The sequence below is a fragment of the Engystomops pustulosus genome, chromosome 10 (genome assembly GCF_040894005.1).
Source record: "Engystomops pustulosus chromosome 10, aEngPut4.maternal, whole genome shotgun sequence".
Classification (NCBI taxonomy): domain Eukaryota; kingdom Metazoa; phylum Chordata; class Amphibia; order Anura; family Leptodactylidae; genus Engystomops; species Engystomops pustulosus.
Genome location: NC_092420.1, coordinates 95,432,213 through 95,452,983, shown reverse-complemented (window position 1 = coordinate 95,452,983; position 20,771 = coordinate 95,432,213). Strand labels below are relative to the sequence as shown.

General features: G+C 41.6%; 1 protein-coding gene across 2 annotated transcripts in view; it reads left to right on the top strand.

Annotated features, from left to right (window-relative positions):
- Nucleotides 1–20,771, top strand: part of LOC140105206 (FRAS1-related extracellular matrix protein 1-like) — a 147,063-nt gene that overhangs the window by 5,015 nt on the left and 121,277 nt on the right. The window contains exons 2-12 of one of the 2 annotated variants that reach the window (XM_072129162.1): nucleotides 11,596–11,868; nucleotides 12,134–12,228; nucleotides 12,964–13,271; nucleotides 14,010–14,209; nucleotides 15,541–15,864; nucleotides 16,051–16,159; nucleotides 17,467–17,598; nucleotides 17,947–18,291; nucleotides 19,151–19,293; nucleotides 19,679–19,875; nucleotides 20,622–20,712. In XM_072129162.1, coding sequence (XP_071985263.1) covers nucleotides 11,629–11,868; nucleotides 12,134–12,228; nucleotides 12,964–13,271; nucleotides 14,010–14,209; nucleotides 15,541–15,864; nucleotides 16,051–16,159; nucleotides 17,467–17,598; nucleotides 17,947–18,291; nucleotides 19,151–19,293; nucleotides 19,679–19,875; nucleotides 20,622–20,712 — 2,184 coding nt within the window. In that variant the 5' untranslated portion in view covers nucleotides 11,596–11,628. Of the gene's footprint in view, nucleotides 1–11,595; nucleotides 11,869–12,133; nucleotides 12,229–12,963; nucleotides 13,272–14,009; nucleotides 14,210–15,540; nucleotides 15,865–16,050; nucleotides 16,160–17,466; nucleotides 17,599–17,946; nucleotides 18,292–19,150; nucleotides 19,294–19,678; nucleotides 19,876–20,621; nucleotides 20,713–20,771 lie in introns of those variants that run through there. The other variant, XM_072129163.1, reaches the window with a different exon arrangement.

Sequence of the window (20,771 nt, the reverse complement as noted above, 5' to 3'; positions counted from 1 at the left end):
TTATAGTAGTTATATTCTTGTACATAGAGGGCAGTATTATAGTAGTTATATTCCTGTACATAGGGGGCAGTATTATAGTAGTTATATTCCTGTACATAGGGAGCAGTATTATAGTAGTTATATTCTTGTACATAGGGGGCAGTATTATAGTAGTTATACTCCTGTACATAGGGGGCAGTATTATAGTAGTTATATTCTTGTACATAGGGAGCAGTATTATAGTAGTTATATTCCTGTACATAGGGAGCAGTATTATAGTAGTTATATTCCTGTACATAGGGGGCAGTATTATAGTAGTTATATCCTTGTACATAGGGGGCAGTATTATAGTAGTTATATTCTTGTACATGGGGGCAGTATTATAGTAGTTATATTCTTGTACATAGGGGGCAGTATTATAGTAGTTATATTCTTGTACATAGGGGCAGTATTATAGTAGTTATATTCTTGTACATAGGGAGCAGTATTATAGTAGTTATATTCCTGTACATAGAGGGCAGTATTATAGTAGTTATATTCTTGTACATAGGGGGCAGTATTATAGTAGTTATATTCCTGTACATAGGGGGCAGTATTATAGTAGTTATATTCCTGTACATAGGGGGCAGTATTATAGTAGTTATATTCCTGTACATAGGGGGCAGTATTATAGTAGTTATATTCTTGTACATAGGAGGCAGTATTATAGTAGTTATATTCCTGTACATAGGGGGCAGTATTATAGTAGTTATATTCCTGTACATAGGGGGCAGTATTATAGTAGTTATATTCTTGTACATAGGGGTCAGTATTACAGTAGTTATATTCCTGTACATAGGGGGCAGTATTATAGTAGTTATATTCCTGTACATAGAGGGCAGTATTATAGTAGTTATATTCCTGTACATAGAGGGCAGTATTATAGTAGTTATATTCCTGTACATAGGGGGCAGTATTATAGTAGTTATATTCCTGTACATAGGGGGCAGTATTATAATAGTTATATTCTTGTACATAGGGGGCAGTATTATAGTAGTTATATTCTTGTACATAGGAGGCAGTATTATAGTAGTTATATTCTTGTACATAGGGGGCAGTATTTTAGTAGTTATATTCTTGTACATAGGGGGCAGTATTATAGTAGTTATATTCCTGTACATAGGGGGCAGTATTATAGTAGTTATATTCTTGTACATAGGGGGCAGTAATATAGTAGTTATATTCTTGTACATAGGGGGCAGTATTATAGTAGTTATATTCTTGTACATAGGGGGCAGTATTATAGTAGTTATATTCCTGTACATAGGGGGCAGTATTATAGTAGTTATATTCTTGTACATAGGGGGCAGTAATATTGTAGTTTTATTCTTGTACATAGGGGGCAGTATTATAGTAGTTATATTCTTGTACATAGGGGGCAGTATTATAGTAGTTATATTCTTGTACATAGGAGGCAGTATTATAGTAGTTATATTCTTGTACATAGGGGGCAGTATTATAGTAGTTATATTCTTGTACATAGGGGGCAGTATTATAGTAGTTATATTCCTGTACATAGGGGGCAGTATTATAGTAGTTATATTCTTGTACATAGGGGGCAGTAATATAGTAGTTATATTCTTGTACATAGGGGGCAGTATTATAGTAGTTATATTCTTGTACATAGGGGGCAGTATTATAGTAGTTATATTCCTGTACATAGGGGGCAGTATTATAGTAGTTATATTCTTGTACATAGGGGGCAGTAATATAGTAGTTATATTCTTGTACATGGGGGCAGTATTATAGTAGTTATATTCTTGTACATAGGGGGCAGTATTATAGTAGTTATATTCCTGTACATAGGGGGCAGTATTATAGTAGTTATATTCTTGTACATAGGGGGCAGTATTATAGTAGTTATATTCCTGTACATAGGGGCAGTATTATAGTAGTTATATTCCTGTGCATAGGGGGCAGTATTATAGTAGTTATATTCTTGTACATAGGGAGCAGTATTATAGTAGTTATATTCATGTACATAGGGGGGAGTATTATAGTAGTTATATTCTTGTACATAGGGGGCAGTATTATAGTAGTTATATTCTTGTACATAGGGGGCAGTATTATAGTAGTTATATACCTGTACATAGGAGGCAGTATTATAGTAGTTATATTCCTGTACATAGGGGGCAGTATTATAGTAGTTATATACCTGTACATAGGAGGCAGTATTATAGTAGTTATATTCATGTACATAGGGAGCAGTATTATAGTAGTTATATTCCTGTACATAGGGGCAGTATTATAGTAGTTATATTCTTGTACATAGGGGGGCAGTATTATAGTAGTTATATTCCTGTACATAGGGGGCAGTATTATAGTAGTTATATTCCTGTACATAGGGGGCAGTATTATAGTAGTTATATTCCTGTACATAGGGGGCAGTATTATAGTAGTGATATTCTTGTACATAGGGGGCAGTGTTATAGCAGTTATATTCTTGTACATAGGGGGCAGTATTATAGCAGTTATATTCTTGTACATAGGGGGCAGTATTATAGTAGTTATATTCCTGTACATAGGGGGCAGTATTACAGTAGTTATATTCCTGTACATAGGGGGCAGTATTATAGTAGTTATATTCCTGTACATAGGGGGCAGTATTATAGTAGTTATATCCTTGTACATAGGTGGCAGTATTATAGTAGTTATATTCCTGTACATAGGGGGCAGTATTATAGTAGTTATATTCCTGTACATAGGGGGCAGTATTATAGTAGTTATATTCCTGTACATAGGGGGCAGTATTATAGTAGTTATATCCTTGTACATAGGGGGCAGTATTATAGTAGTTATATTCTTGTACATAGGGGGCAGTATTATAGTAGTTATATTCCTGTACATAGGGGCAGTATTATAGTAGTTATATTCCTGTACATAGGGGGCAGTATTATAGTAGTTATATTCTTATACATAGGGGACAGTATTATAGTAGTTATATTCTTGTACATAGGGGACAGTATTATAGTAGTTATATTCCTGTACATAGGGGGCAGTATTATAGTAGTTATATTCCTGTACATAGGGGACAGTATTATAGTAGTTATAGTCTTGTACATATGGGGCAGTATTATAGTAGTTATATTCTTGTACATAGGGAGGCAGTATTATAGTAGTTATAGTCCTGTACATAGGGGACAGTATTATAGCAGTTATAGTCTTGTACATATGGGGCAGTATTATAGTAGTTATATTCCTGTACATAGGGGGCAGTATTATAGTAGTTATATTCCTGTACATAGGGGCAGTATTATAGTAGTTATATTCCTGTACATAGGGGGCAGTATTATAGTAGTTATATTCCTGTACATAGGGAGGCAGTATTATAGTAGTTATAGTCCTGTACATAGGGGACAGTATTATAGTAGTTATAGTCTTGTACATATGGGGCAGTATTATAGTAGTTATATTCCTGTACATAGGGGGCAGTATTATAGTAGTTATATTCCTGTACATAGGGGGCAGTATTATAGTAGTTATATTCCTGTACATAGGGGGCAGTATTATAGTAGTTATATTCCTGTACATAGGGGCCAGTATTATAGTAGTTATATTCCTGTACATAGGGGGCAGTATTATAGTAGTTATATTTCTGTATATAGGGGGCAGTATTATAGTAGTTATATTCCTGTACATAGGGGCCAGTATTATAGTAGTTATATTCTTGTACATAGGGGGCAGTATTATAGTAGTTATATTCTTGTACATAGGGGGCAGTATTATAGTAGTTATATTCTTGTACATAAGGAGCAGTATTATAGTAGTTATATTCCTGTACATAGGGGGCAGTATTATAGTAGTTATATTCTTGTACATAGGGGGCAGTATTATAGTAGTTATATTCCTGTACATAGGGGCAGTATTATAGTAGTTATATTCTTGTACATAGGGGGCAGTATTATTGTAGTTATATTCCTGTACATAGGAAGCAGAATTATAGTAGTTATATTCCTGTACATAGGGAGCAGTATTATAGTAGTTATATTCTTGTACATAGGGAGCAGTATTATAGTAGTTATATTCCTGTACATAGGGGGCAGTATTATAGTAGTTATATTCTTGTACATATGGGGCAGTATTATAGTAGTTATATTCTTGTACATAGGGGGCAGTATTATAGTAGTTATATTCTTGTACATATGGGGCAGTATTATAGTAGTTATATTCTTGTACATATGGGACAGTATTATAGTAGTTATATTCTTGTACATAGGGGGCAGTATTATAGTAGTTATATTCTTGTACATAGGGGGCAGTATTATAGTAGTTATATTCCTGTATATAGGGGAGCAGTATTATAGTAGTTATATTCTTGTACATAGGGGGCAGTATTATAGTAGTTATATTCTTGTACATAGGGGGCAGTATTATAGTAGTTATATTCTTGTACATAGGGGGCAGTATTATAGTAGTTATATTCCTGTACATAGGGGGCTGTATTATAGTAATTATATTCTTGTACATAGGGGGCAGTATTATAGTAGTTATATTCTTGTATATAGAGGGCAGTATTATAGTAGTTATATTCTTGTACATAGGGGGCAGTATTATAGTAGTTATATTCTTGTACATAGGAGGCAGTATTATAGTAGTTATATTCTTGTACATAGGGGGCAGTATTATAGTAGTTATATTCCTGTACATAGGGGGCTGTATTATAGTAATTATATTCTTGTACATAGGGGGCAGTATTATAGTAGTTATATTCTTGTACATAGGGGGCAGTATTATAGTAGTTATATTCTTGTACATATGGGGCAGTATTATAGTAGTTATATTCTTGTACATATGGGACAGTATTATAGTAGTTATATTCTTGTACATATGGGGCAGTATTATAGTAGTTATATTCCTGTACATAGGGGGCAGTATTATAGTAGTTATATTCTTGTACATAGGGGGCAGTATTATAGTAGTTATATTCCTGTATATAGGGGAGCAGTATTATAGTAGTTATATTCTTGTACATAGGGGGCAGTATTATAGTAGTTATATTCTTGTACATAGGGGGCAGTATTATAGTAGTTATATTCTTGTATATAGGGGGCAGTATTATAGTAGTTATATTCCTGTACATAGGGGGCTGTATTATAGTAATTATATTCTTGTACATAGGGGGCAGTATTATAGTAGTTATATTCTTGTATATAGAGGGCAGTATTATAGTAGTTATATTCTTGTACATAGGGGGCAGTATTATAGTAGTTATATTCTTGTACATAGGAGGCAGTATTATAGTAGTTATATTCTTGTACATAGGGGGCAGTATTATAGTAGTTATATTCCTGTACATAGGGGGCTGTATTATAGTAATTATATTCTTGTACATAGGGGGCAGTATTATAGTAGTTATATTCTTGTACACAGGGGGCAGTATTATAGTAGTTATATTCTTGTACATAGAGGGCAGTATTATAGTAGTTATATTCTTGTACATAGGGGGCAGTATTATAGTAGTTATATTCCTGTATATAGGGGAGCAGTATTATAGTAGTTATATTCCTGTACATAGGGGGCAGTATTATAGTAGTTATATTCTTGTACATAGAGGGCAGTATTATAGTAGTTATATTCTTGTACATAGGGGGCAGTATTATAGTAGTTATATTCCTGTATATAGGGGAGCAGTATTATAGTAGTTATATTCCTGTACATATGTGGTCCTGTATTATATTATTTAGGATGATTGTTGTTTGGGTTTGCCATTTCTGTGGATGAGATGTATGGTCAGATGTTTGGTTGTACAGTTTATCTTTTGATTCCTCCAGCCATCATTCTGCTTCCGTTCCTTTGTTCATTTATAGAGTTAATATTGTTTAGCGTCACTTTGTTATACTTTGTGCCTTCTCTGTAATGACCCGTATTTGCAGTCTGTGTAATGTACGTCTCTGTTTTGCATTGTTCTACAATAAGTAAAGATTGAGCGCAGGACTTGGCAGGGGACGCGCGGACGGCGAGTCATTTCATTAGCCCCAATCATTTTTATTGTGCCTTGGACACGCGGCCAAAGAACTTGCTGCCATCTTGGCTCCGAAATGCACCATGAATTGCAAGTGCAGCGTTTTGGTCGGAGTCAAAGAGACTTATAAGCGATTAAGTAATATTAAAATGACAAGCAATTAACTGGAGAGAATGAGGCAGTAAAATAAGTAAAGAATGGCACATTTATTTATCCATTATTCTGACCTTCCACTGCACAGCGGCCGCTACTCGTAAAACAAGACCCCAATCAGCGCCGGTCACAGCGTATTTACTGAGCGCGACACAGGAACGGATCGCTCCAATGTTATTACTGATTAGTGTTTGGCTCAGAACATCCACAGATAAGATTTAAGATAAAGAGGAAAAATACTCATTTTTCTTCATAATTGGAGAATTAATGCAAACACAAAAAAATGTCACAAAGAGGATAAATGAGACTAACGAGGATTTACACTAATCTGGTCATAAATAGATTCAGTATCTGAGCTACAGCAAGAAAAGAGAGAATCAGAGCAGTGACTGAGGGGCATCAACTAATGTCAGGGAACAGCACAGCACTATGTATTATACCCCAGAGCTGCACTCACTATTCTGCTGCTGGTGCAGTCACTGTGTACATACATGACATTACTTATCCTGTACTGATCCTGAGTTACATCCTGTATTATACCCCAGAGCTGCACTCACTATTCTGCTGGTGCAGTCACTGTGTACATACATGACATTACTTATCCTGTACTGATCCTGAGTTACATTCTGTATTATACTCCAGAGCTGCACTCACTATTCTGCTGCTGGTGCAGTCACTGTGTACATACATGACATTACTTATCCTGTACTGATCCTGAGTTACATCCTGTATTATACCCCAGAGCTGCACTCACTATTCTGCTGCTGGTGTAGTCACTGTGTACATACATGACATTACTTATCCTGTACTGATCCTGAGTTACATCCTGTATTATACCCCAGAGCTGCACTCACTATTCTGCTGGTGCAGTCACTGTGTACATACATGACATTACTTATCCTGTACTGATCCCGAGTTACATCCTGTATTATACCCCAGAGCTGCACTCACTATTCTGCTGCTGGTGTAGTCACTGTGTACATACATGACATTACTTATCCTGTACTGATCCTGAGTTACATCCTGTATTATACCCCAGAGCTGCACTCACTATTCTGCTGCTGGTGCAGTCACTGTGTACATACATGACATTACTTATCCTGTACTGATCCTGAGTTACATCCTGTATTATATCCCAGCGCTGCACTCACTATTCTGCTGCTGGTGCAGTCACTGTGTACATACATGACATTACTTATCCTGTACTGATCCTGAGTTACATCCTGTATTATACTCCAGAGCTGCACTCACTATTCTGCTGCTGGTGCAGTCACTGTATACATACATGACATTACTTATCCTGTACTGATCCTGAGTTACATCCTGTATTATACCCCAGAGCTGCACTCACTATTCTGCTGCTGGTGCAGTCACTGTGTACATACATGACATTACTTATCCTGTACTGATCCTGAGTTACATCCTGTATTATACCCCAGAGCTGCACTCACTATTCTGCTGGTGCAGTCACTGTGTACATACATGACATTACTTCTCCTGTACTGATCCTGAGTTACATCCTGTATTATACCCCAGAGCTGCACTCACTATTCTGCAGCCATAATCCATAGACCAGTAACACTACTATAAGCACACTGATAAGGTTCTATAAACACTGCTGTTATAATGTCTCCAATTCGGCTTCTCCCAGAAAAACACAAATTGATACATTTAAAAATTAAATAAACAAAATGTTTATTTTGCTGACAACTGTAGAAAAGTAGAATAAATATGCATTAGTCGTCCTCAGCTGAACCCTTCCCTGCCAGATCCTGACGTCTCCTCCGGGCGGCCATTCCATTACTCGTCTTATTAATGGAGCTCTAGTCGTCTATAGATCACGTTTGCGGTTACTTGTTACTATCTGGAGGCCAAACTGCTGACCTGCAGGTGCAGCGGACTTCACCCTGTACATGGAAAGCTGGGTGCCCCTTGGTGATAGCAGTGATGCCGCTCATCCGAGCAGATAGGAAGCCTTTAATAATTCATGGCGCTGAGTTCAATAAGTAGACTTGTGGGTCCGGGAGATTACACACTAACACTACGCCAAAGTCCACTGCACAATCCCGGAGACGCGGTGATGAATAAGTTATTAGGACGTATTTCCAGTGAAATTCAGCGCTGGGGCCGGGGCGAGGGACGCGTGCCAATGAAGGATGTACTGGTTTCCATTCCAGCTGATGACTCCATAATTGCTCACATATTGGGATCTCCAGAGTCTGCAGAGCTGAATGTGTCACTGCAGAACATCGCGTCTTATACTTTAACCCAACACATGACAAACACAACTCATCTTCACAACTCAAATAGTCATTAGACCCCGGATCCCCATGTTTACATCCCTTTAATAACCTCCAGTATGAGGTCATTACAGCGCACATTTACTTACCCGGTCCAGTCGCGATCCAGTGGCGTTTTCTCCGACGAGGATTCGGGTCTGCCGGGTTTCACTAAGGTCCGTGCACCCAATGTCCAATAGGTGTCGCTGCTGCCCCGAGGTCCGCCAGAGTTCACCTTCTTCGTCCCGGTGCATGTAAGTGCTGATCTTGCGACACGAATTCTTTTTTAAATTCCGCTGTTTTTCCGAATCCGTCGGGTAGTCAGACGGCCACACCCCCGATTTCTGTCGCGTGAAAGCGCCAAAATCCGATCGCGTGCACCAAAATCCCGGGGTAATTCAAGGCAAATCGGAAATCGTCTGGAAACCCCACGAAAGTGCACGATTCGGACCCTTAGTAAATGAGCCCCAATGTCTCATCTTTGAGATGCTTGTGTTTGTAATAGCAGTCGCTTGGATGTCTTATGACCACTCTGTGTCTGTATTGGAGGGATATGAAGGCTTGAACCTGTTAATGCTAACTCCGGCATCTAAGAGGTTTCTGATGGAAACACTTCATTTCATGTGTATCCAGCCAGTGGGGTAATCATGACGTGAACATTTCTGCTGTAAAGCAATCAACATGTATTACATTGCATAGAGAGTTCAGTGATTTCAATAGATTTGGTGTAATGCTCGCTTCCTCCTATGGGTGCGCTGTAAAGAAATTCCGTAGCAAAAGGGATCTATCTCATGTGATGTCCTGCAGTTAGGGTCCTGTGACTGGCTGGAGAGGGCTGCAGACCTCTCCCATACCACCTTTATGGCTGGGTCCTTTAAGAGCCATTATCCTGCTTAATTATGATGTATTAATACATTCTGCCATCTATTGTTTAAAAAGAGAATGCTGTTGAGACTGTGCTGCTACAAAAGAGTTACTGTTGTTTTTATGCTATAAATGCAACTTTTGTAACTTTCCTGAGGTGTATCAGGCTGTGATTGGCTGCTTCACCTAGAAACTTCTAGAGTTAGTGAAAGTCTATAAATACAGGCTCAGTTCTGGAGTTCAGGGTCTTTGTTCTTAGTCTTTTTCTTGAGATTCGTATGCGAGCTGCAGAACTTGTCATTGTCATGCTGCTTATGCAGCAGAGCCGATTTGGCTCCCTGGAGATTGATTCCTGCCTAGCTGACCAGACTGTGGTACTACTGGTTCCCGCTAGAGGACTATTACCCTGCCACAGCCAGCCAATGAGCTTTTCTGCGATTGACATCTATTGTGCATGAGTGGCGGCCCTCCCCCCCCCCCCACCAATTGGACCAGGCTGAAATGGTCTCCAGACTTACCCTGTGTACATGAGGCCTAAGATTTGTACATACAGTACATACATACAGTACATACATGCACTCATTCATATTCACACACATGTTTACACATCTACACACATAGTTATACACATACATGTTCATATACACACAAAGGGGCACATTTACACACCCATCCGAGTCCCGTTCCCCGATCCAGACACTCCAACGCATCCTTGGAACGGAACAGAAAGGAAAATGCTACTACTTTCCATGTGCTTTTCTCCTTCGTGATGTGCCCCTCCCCCATCTCTCTGCCCGACAGCTCTGGGAAGCAGGGACAAAGCTCTACCAAAGAGAAGAGGACGTAGGAGGAGGATAAAGTAAGGCAGCACATACTCCCCTCACTCCTCTAGTATGTGCTACCAGCTGCCACACTGTAGGCCAACTCTGTGCTGAACTCATGAGCCGATCAACCTATATCAATAGATGAGAGAGGGGACCGGGCACCCCAACCCCCACTGTCTATGGTGGAGGGTGCTAATAACAAATATTAACAAAAACAAAGTGTTGGGTCCCTGTGGATATATTCAAATGTGACATCATCTGTTTTTTTGCAATAATTCTGCTCCTGGGCTTTGGCCCTGTCCCAACATCTGGACCTTTCATGCAGTAAAAGTAAGTGAATGTGTGTGTAAAGTTGTGTAAATGGCAGGCAGCACTCCATTGTCCAACAGGCAGCACTCCATTGTTCAACAGGCACCAATCATATGTCCAACAGGCAGCACTCCAATGTCCAACAGGCACCAATCATATGTCCAACAGACACCAATCATATGTCCAACAGGCACCAATCATATGTCCAACATGCAGCACTCCAATGTCCAACAGGCAGCACTCCATTGTCCAACAGGCAGAACTCCATTGTCCAACAGGTAGCAATCATATGTCCAACAGGCAGCACTCCAATGTCCAACAGGCAGCACTCCAATGTTCAACATGCAGCACTCCATTGTTCAACAGGCACCAATCATATGTCCAACAGGCACCAATCATATGTCCAACAGGCAGCACTCCAATGTCCAACAGGCACCAATCATATGTCCAACAGGCACCAATCATATGTCCAACATGCAGCACTCCAATGTCCAAAAGGCAGCACTCCATTGTCCAACAGGCAGAACTCCATTGTCCAACAGGCACCAATCATATGTCCAACAGGCACCAATCATATGTCCAACAGGCACCAATCATATGTCCAACAGGCACCAATCATATGTCCAACATGCAGCACTCCATTGTCCAACAGGCAGAACTCCATTGTCCAACAGGTAGCAATCATATGTCCAACAGGCAGCACTCCATTGTCCAACAGGCAGCACTCCAATGTCCAACAGGCAGCACTCCATTGTCCAACAGGTAGCGCTCCAATTGCCAACAGGCAGCACTCCAATGTTCAACAGGCAGCACTCCAATGTTCAACAGGCAGCACTCCATTGTCCAACAGACTGCACTCCATCTTCCAACAGGCAACGCTCCAATGTCCAACAGGCAGAACTCTAACGTCGAACAGGCAGCAATCCAATATCCAACAGGCAGCGCTCCGCTGTCCTACAGGCAGCACTCTAATGTCCAAAAGATAGCACTCCATTGTCCAACAGGCAGCAATTCATTTTCTGATTTGTACAATTTACACAAAAAAGTATCAACTTTTCCGAAAGTTACAACTTTTGACCATATCTCTCAGGGGATCAATAAAGTACTATTGTTTTGTATTTAGGTTCATTGTCGGTGTCTTTCTTCCCTTACAAGACTTTATGTCATAATTTCTGATTTCTTCTAGGATATCTAGAACTCCTCCTCCTCATCTTTGAAGATGGCTTCTGCAGGAAACTTGTGGAAAGTTCTTGTCCTCCTCCATCTATGGACCCAGGAAGCGGCAGAGGCCTCCAGCCTTGTCCTGACTAACAATGGTCTCCACGTGGGGAGAGGACAAACTGTTTACATCACCGAAAAGGATTTGAGTTTCAGGATCCCAGCAGAGAAAGAGTCCTGCAGGGTAGAAGTGGTAATGAATGAGCCCACGAGCCAAAGAGTAGGGACTCTGTCTCCTCAGGTGGGTGAAGACCTTATGTACCATAGTCGGTCCTGACACCCATGTATGATGGGGAACCAATAATCAATCACAGGAAAGGGGGACAAGAGTCCGAGCCATGCTTCACTAAGTAACAGATATTGGGAGGAGGGTGGAAGCGCCATCAATACTTAGTAGAAGGTCCCCTTCTTAATTTTTATATTTCCACCCTACTTTATGTAGCAACTCTAAAACATGTCTACGGTGGCCCAGATAGGTCAGTTTTTGACCTTCTATTTGTTTTCAGGGATTTGACTGCCATTTCCTGTCTGAAGAGGTGAAATATTCCCATAACGGCTCCCCGCTCCTGGATGAGGACCACGTCATGCTTCGGGTCTACAGGTAAGTGTATGCACACGGGGAAATGGATGTATCCATGGATAACAAATATCAGAAGATACCACAGTCCTGGTGCCTGGATCTATGAGTAATGTCCCTGGGTTATCAGGATGGATTTCCATGGTAGATTTCCTTTAATAACCATGCGAAGAATGGACGACTCTCACTTTCCATATGATTCATGATGTTTCTCCATCATATTGGAGTCATGTTATACTCTCCAGGCAGTCACCACAGAGAACGGCCCCGGGGGCTGCGCTTGTGATGTCGCTGATTTGTGCCGCGCGTCTCAGATCTGTCGGTTTTATGAAACATAAATGTATTTAGAAGAGGAAGTTGTTTAGGCAAGATATGAAGTCTCTGCTCACAAGTCAAAGTTATCTGGTGACATGAAAGTCACCCACAAGCAAAGCTTCACCCAAACCTGCTTCCTATCAGAGGACTGCACCATGTGACCTCACGACTGTATAGATATGACCATGGGGGGTGGGGAGGTAGGTAGTCACCTGGGATCTTGGGTTCAACTCTTCAACTAGTCAATGAGGGTCTCAGGAGTCATTTCCCCTGTTCTAATGATTGGCGAGGGTGTCAGTGGTGGCACAGTTATTGATGTGGATAGTTGATGTTCCTCAAGGAAAGATCCAGTTCATATTCTGATGTTTCAGCTTTTGGCGCTATGTTTCCAAGTCAATTCATATGAAACTTCATATTTTTTGCCATATTTCTCTTCTACTTTAGGTTTTCTGAGCAGGAGACCATTGTGGAAAGTGTGATACTTGAAGTAAAAGTTGTTGAGCCCATGACTAGTATTGCAGTGCTGCAGAACTCCTTAGAAGTTCCAGAGTTTTATGGGATTTCCTCCAAACCCCTGGATAAGAACATTCTGTCATTCAAGCCAAGCTCAGAAAGACCTGGAGCGAGTTGTGTGGTCCGGACTCTTGTGTCCGACTTAAATCTTCCAGGTTATGGACAAGTTGTCGTAGAAGAAACAATACGAGACAGTAAACTTTTAGCGGGTTCTACAGAGAACTTACGACTGAGGAGCTGTGAGTATAAAATTACTAAAAACTGGGTCCACTTCCATATTGGCATTAATATGTGGGACATTTTAGGCAGGTCAACCAAGATGGTCAAAGTTGGTCACCTAAAGACCATTGGGAACCAAGAAGGTCAAAGGTGGTTAACTGAAGACCATTGAAAACTAAGAAGGCCATAGGTGGTCACCTGAAGACCATAATAAATTGAGAAGGTCAAAGGTAGTCGCCTGAAGACCATGATAAACCTAGAAGGTCAAAGGTGTTCATCTGAAGACCATTGTAAACTAAGAAGGCCAAAGGTGGTCACCTGAAGACCATAATAAATTGAGAAGGTCAAAGGTAGTTGCCTGAAGACCATGATAAACCTAGAAGGTCAAAGGTGGTTACCTGAAGACCATTGTAAACTAAGAAGGCCAAAGGTGGTCACCTGAAGACCATGATAAACCTAGAAGGTCAACGGTGTTCACCTGAAGACCATTGTAAACTAAGAAGGCCAAAGGTGTTCACTGGAAGACCAAGATAAACCTAGAAGGTCAAAGGTGGTCACCTAAAGAGTATTGAGCCCAGCCAATTAGAGATCTATAATGTCCAGACCAACCAAAAGGTTGGATCTCCTTAACTCATGGACACACATTTAGGTACATTGAATTAACTACTAGCCATGGTCAGCAGAGCAGATCTCCGCTTCTTCTGATGTAGCGTTCATCACTTGATCATGTTTTATTCTATCGTATGTGTTTCACTCAGACAGACAAGAGCGAGTGCGCTGTTCGGGGAACAAGGCCTGTCATCCTGGATTCAAGGAAATGAAACTTCTAAAAACCAACTGTGCTGATTTTTTGGGGATGGGGATCAGATATGAACATCTGAGTCCTCCCTCTCCAGACGTGGATTTCATCCCTCTCCAGATAGAATATCGCAGTCAGGACAACCGGAAACAACTGCAGGTCAGATAAGACCTCAGTTTCTTTTGCATCTTTATCGTCTTCCTTTTGTCATTTTGTATTTATTTTTTATGTTCTTTCTTTTCTTCTCTTTCTTCACCTCCACCATTTTTTCATCTTTCTCTCCTTCCTATTTCTCTGTTTCCTCCTCTTGTACCCATCTCTTGTGCCTTCTCTTCGTTTTATTTTTCTTATTCTTCATCTTCTTTTTCTCCTCATTCTTTCACATTCCCTTCATTGGGGCTCATTTACTAAGGGTCAGTCGGACACATTTTCATCGGGTTTCCCGGCGATTTCCGTTTTGTGCCGAATTGCTCCTGGATTTTGGTGCATCGGCGCTGGCTTGCACGCGACAGAAATCGGGGGTGGGCTATTGGACAACCCGAAGGATTCGAACAACGCGCTTCATGCACCGGGAAGAAGAAGGTGAACTCCGGGGACCTCGGGGCAGAAGCGACGGATACAGTAACTCGGGCGTACGACCTTAGTAATTCGCTGGAAGACCCGAATCCTCGTCGGACAACGCGGCGCGGGATCGCGACAGGACTGGGTAAGTAAATGTGCCTGAACGTCTTCTTCCCCTGTCTCCAGGATCTTTTTGTTTCTTTTCCTCTTCCTCATCTTCTTTTTCCTTCTTTCTTTTTATGTTGATAATTTCCCCTTTCCTTTTTTACACCCTTTTTCTTATTTTCCTTTTCTTCTCCTCCTCTTCATCTTCATTGTTTTCTTCTTCTCTTCTTCATCTCTCTCGTAGCTTCTCTTCCTCTCCTTGTTCCTCATCTTCATCTTTTAATTGTGTTTCCTCTTCTTCGTCTTTTGTTGAACTTCTTCATGATTTCCCATCTCCTTCTCTCTCTCTTCTTCTTTAAGTCTTTTCTTTGTTTTTCACTTTTATCCTGTAGGTTTTCTCTCGAACTTCTTCCTGTTCTTCCCGTTGTTTACCTGTAATATTCTTATTTTGTTCCACATTTTGCTCTCTTTTCCTCTTCTCTATTTCTCTCTATTTCCTTCCTCTATTTCTCGCTCATCTTCCTCTTTTACATCTTTGATATTTTATTCTTTTATTTCTCCTCAAGAATTTTAATCATTGTTTCCTTTCTCGACTTGTTCTCTTCTGTTCTATATTCTTCTATTTGTTTTCCTCTCCTTCATCTTCATTATTTTCTCCCTGGTTTTTATTTTTGTTTGTTTTGCTTCATTTTACTTTTTTTGTACATTTTCTCCTCTCAGCATCTATTGAGGCTTATTGAGTGATATGTTATGTATCTCATAAAGTAACTTTCTTGTCTTGTAAATTTAGCCATTTAATCCAGTTGCCTCTATTTTGCTTCCAGTCACAGAATCTATGGATTCCGGTAAAAATCTCTGGAGCGGTGCCTAACACCCCCCCTCGTGCCGCCTTCATGCCTAGTTTTATTTTGGAGATTGACCAGTTTATCCTCACCCCACTCACCACGGCCACTCTGGACGCTGAAGACGATGAGACTCCTAAGCACAAGCTTGTGTTTAGGATCAGTAAAGCGCCCCCTAGTGGTTTCATCACACACCTGGATGACCAAACCAAACCTGTTACATCTTTCACATGGCAGGACCTTCATGAGATGAAAATAGCCTATCAGCCCCCAAACACGACCCATCTGGAGAGACGCAACTACGAGGTGAGACTCATCACACTGTATCCGTCTAAGGATGTATGGGATAAACAGCAGGCAGTGTGGCCCCATAGAGCCTATGATGGGGCCCGGCTCAGGTTGGACATATCGTCCAATGGTATAAATCTTCATTATCGGTATGAAGTGACCCGGGTTCTTTCCAGCTGGTGGTAACTTGACTTTTCATTTCAGGTGGAATTTGAAGCAATTGATGGTCACTTTCTGTCCAGTTCCCCAATTATGGTCCATTTCTCCATACGGACTGCGGAGACAAATGCTCCTCGAGTGTCTTGGAATATGGGTGAGTAATCATCTCTAAATCACACAACTTCCCCCCCCAAAATAATAGAAATTTAGACATATAATGAATTTGGGCCACGTACATTATGGGCAATTATTAGGTTATGGAAATGCCCAATGTAACAGGAGAGGAATGTGCTGAATTTGGTGGAGAAAGTGACCTGTCCATTCATGTGATGTTAGTGAGGACTGGAGATTGTCCTCACAATCTAAAAAAAAATCCTCGAAATGAATTAATACAATTGAAATGAGCAATGGAGAAAAAGAGCAACGGTCAGATTGTGGGATGGAGAGTTCACCAGCAGAGGAGTGTGCTGATTCTGAGGAGGGAAAGTGACTTGTAGACTCATGAGGAGAGCGGTCATAATGTAAAGGAGGGGAATGGAGACGACAGGAGGTCACAATCTCAGAATAACATATTGTAACGACACAGGGTCTAAAGCAATTGCAAGGAAGGAGTGTGCTGATTTTGTAAGGAGAAAGTGACTTGTATATTCATGAGGGCAGCACCTAGGTAATAATGTGAGGAGGTGACAGAGACAACAGGAGGTCACAATCTCAGTGTAACATATTGTAACGATCAGGGTCCAGTAATACAGAGTATTCCACTGAAGGAGTGTGCTGATTTTGTAAGGAGAAAGTGACTTGTATATTCATGAGGGCAGCACATAGGTAATAATATGAGGAGGTGAAGGTGACGACAGGAGGTCACAATCTCAGTATAACATATTGTAATGAGCAGGGTCCAGTAATACAGAGTATTCCACTGAAGGAGTGTGATGATTTTGTAAGGGGAAAGTGACTTGTAGACTCATGAGGACAGCAGCTAGGTAATAATGTGAGGAGTGGAAGGAGATGACAGGAGGTCACAATCTCAGAATCTCAGAATAACATATTGTAACAAACAGGCTCTAAAGCAATTGCAAGGAAGGAGTGTGCTGATTTTGTAAGGAGAAAGTGACTTGAAGATTCATGAGGGCAGCACATAGGTAATAATATGAGGAGAGGAAGGAGACGACAGGAGGTCACAATCTCAGTGTAACATATTGTAATGAGCTGGGTCTCCAGTAATACAGAGTATTCCACTGAAGGATTGTGATGATTTTGTAAGGAGAAAGTGACTTGTAGATTCATGAGGGCAGCACCTAGGTAATAATTTAAGGAGAGGAAGGAGACGACAGGAGGTCACAATCTCAGAAGAACATATTGCAACGAGCAGGGTCTCCGGTAATACAAAGTATTTCACTGAAGGAGTGTGATGATTTTGCAAGGGGAAAGTGACCAATTTACTTGTGTACTGATACGCAGGTCTGAACTTACTGGAGGGACAGTCGCGGCCTATAACCTGGGATGTATTCCAGATTGTAGATAATGATAATCTTCATGCTGTTCGCCTCGTGACTGTAGACGGATTGCATCATGGACGTCTCACAGTTAAAGGTGAGTGATTTGTGATTTTTCATGGGTTGCCCTGATACCAATACATTTAAATAGCCCCTGCTCCTACCTCACTACTATCTGCAGCACAGAGCATTTCAGGAACTCAAATTTTTCAGAAAAATGTTCATTCGTGTGATTATGTTAGTGGAGGTGTGGGGGGGGCACATGTTCAACTGGGGCCCCATGAGGTTGGGGGCCCATCGCTTCCTCCTGTCTGTATGTTAAGGAGGTCTCTTAGGATACCGGAGAGCAGGAGGTCCATCTCCAGACTGATGTCTGCCCTTGGCTGTGTGAGTGGAAGGAGCAAGGCCTTGTGTCCTTAGTGGCTTCTCCCTTCTCTTTCCTCAGACTCGAAGGCTTTCGTATTCACGGTGCAGGACATCAGGGACGGCGTCGTCCGCTACCACCACGATGACAGCGACACAACCAAGGACTACGTTGTCTTCCGTATCTACGATGGCAAACACAGTATACGCCATAAGTTCCCCATAAACATCCTTCCTAAAGACGACAGCCCCCCATTTCTAGTCAACAACGTTGGGTTTGAAGCCACGGAAGGAGGCGCCATTGCTATAGAGAGAGACATGTTAATGGCGTCAGACTTGGACTCGAGTGATGACCACATTCTTTACAATATCACAAAGCCCCCAACAGCCGGAGAGCTGGTGAAGAGATATTCTGATGAAGGCCCAGGTAGGTAGAACCTTGTCCTCACTCTACTGAGAAATATCTGCCAATGCCACCCCTGTCCATCCACCCCTGACTGTATGAGGTATCAAGCCTCATTACAATACCACACGCAACCTTTGAATATGAAGGGCCAACCCCTTTAAAGGAAACCTACCATTTGATGTGATGCATTATGAAGCAAACATACATTGAGACTGTTGTAGCTACACTGATGCAGAAACATATCTTGTTCAATCCCTGAGCTGAGTGATTTTGCTGATAAAACAGATATAACATTATGATAATGAAGCTCCGTGGCTTCTATCTCTGCTCTGGTGTTTGCTTTGCTGCTTCTCATAGCAGGAGAGTTTCTCTCTGATTGCATCATCATCTCCTGCACTTCTCTTCCTGCCAGACAGAATAATCAATTGCTGCACCATCCCCCAGCTGCTGTGTATGAGTCATCCAGCTCAGGTTGATTAGTGCTTGACTAGTCATGCTTTACATAGCAGCCATTTGTCATTCCAAGCTCCTGTGTCTGTCCCAGCCAGTCTGTCCCAGCTTTCCCAAGGTCCTGAATGGTATTATTGTTTTATCAAGCAAAACCACTCAGCTCAGGGATTAACCAAGATATGATCCTGCATCAGTGTAGCTACAGCCTTCTCAAGGTATGTTTGCTTCATAATGCATCAAATCAAATAGTAGGTATATTCTGTAGAGTTAATAGAGAAGGGCGAGTGACCAGACTACATAAGGTTTGTGTGTAGTCATGGAGACATTACAGTCGGCCCAATAGTTGTAGAATTGTAACAAAGACTATTCGCAACGTTGTGTCATTTTTTCATGAGATACAATGTCCTTTCCTCCATTACCTCGTGTCTAGGACTTCCAGTAGAAACGTTCCTGCAGAGAGATCTGTTCCGTGGTCTGATTTATTACAGACATTTCGGGGGAGAAATATTCCAGGACACCTTTGAATTTGTATTATCTGACAGTCACGAACCTCCAAACTATTCGGAGAGACAAGTGAGTAGAACCTTGGGCGCTGCCGCCTCCATCGGACGCCTGAGGATCCATGACTAGTGTGTATGAGAATGACCGACATTCATGAGTAGGGACCAACACCGCGTTACCCTGAAAATAAGACCTGAACTGAAAATTAGGCTTCATTTTTAAGCTTTTTCGGAATAGGGTTGAAAAGTAAGCCCTAGTGGGGCAAATTTACCATTGGACAGAGAAACACAGTTCTGGTGTCATTTTAAAGAGGAGGTTCTCCCATTTGATATTGAATTTTCATTTAATAATAAGGCAGTGATATGAGGATGGCAAATATTAGGGAATACTATGGATTGGGGGGGGGGGTCTAATATTCCTGGGGTCCACGCTGAGCAGTTGCTTCTGTATTTCGCAGTCGGTCGTCGTTCACATCGCTGCGGTGAAGGATCAGCTTCCGAGAGAATCGACTGGAACCAGTCGACACATGAAGGTGAAGGAGAACGAGATCGGCCGCATCGGCAGACACCACCTCCACTTCACCGATACAGAATCCCCGGACAGTCCGCTCCTCTACACCATCAGCAAACCCTGCTATGCCGCGGCGTCTCCGGGGTGCGTGGCCTCGCTACTATGTCATTACCAGGGATTATAGGAAAAGGGGATATTTCCTGCTTGCTGTCAGTAAATAGAAACAATGTTATCTACTTTCAGAGGTTGAACCTTAGCTCTGGACTGTTATTACCTTCTCAAAGCTGTATTCTGTTACAATGTATCAGTAAGGACAAATCTGTAGTAATGTTGGGATTTTCCGCCTGTGGCTCTTACAGATTCTTCTTCTGGATGTTTGTACACATGCAGAGATCTTGAAAATGTTAAAATCTAGAAAGTTTTAGAACATATTGGGGCAGATTTACTTACCCGGTCCATTCGCGATCCAGCGGCGCGTTCTCTGCGCTGGATTCGGGTCCGGGCGGGATTTATTAAGGTAGTTCCTCCGCCATCCACCAGGTGGCACTGCTGCGCTGAAAAGGATCGGAACGCACTGGAGTTCACCGGGACGGGCTGAGTGAAGGTAAGTGTAAGCTCCGCAACAGATTTTTTTAAAAAAATGCGGCGGTTTTTCCAAATCCGTCGGGTTTTTGTTCGGACACCCCCCCCCCAATTTCCGTTGCATGCATGCCGGTGCCGATGCGCCACAATCCGATCGCGTGCGCCAAAATCCAGGGGCAAATCGGAAATATTCGGGTAACACGTCGGGAAAACGCGAATCGGGCCCTTAGTAAATGACCCCCATTATTACAGGATGAGGTAGAAGCCATGGACCACCACAAGCTCTGACCTTCTCCTTCCTCCCTCAGACTACAAGATGCCGGGAAACTGATTTCTGTGGATGCTCCAAGTCATTTAGTTAAAGATCCGTCAATTTCCAGCCTCAATTCCTTCACCCAGGTACATACAGCACGGAGGGGGTCTACATTCAGCTATGGAAGTATATAGGGGCATATTTA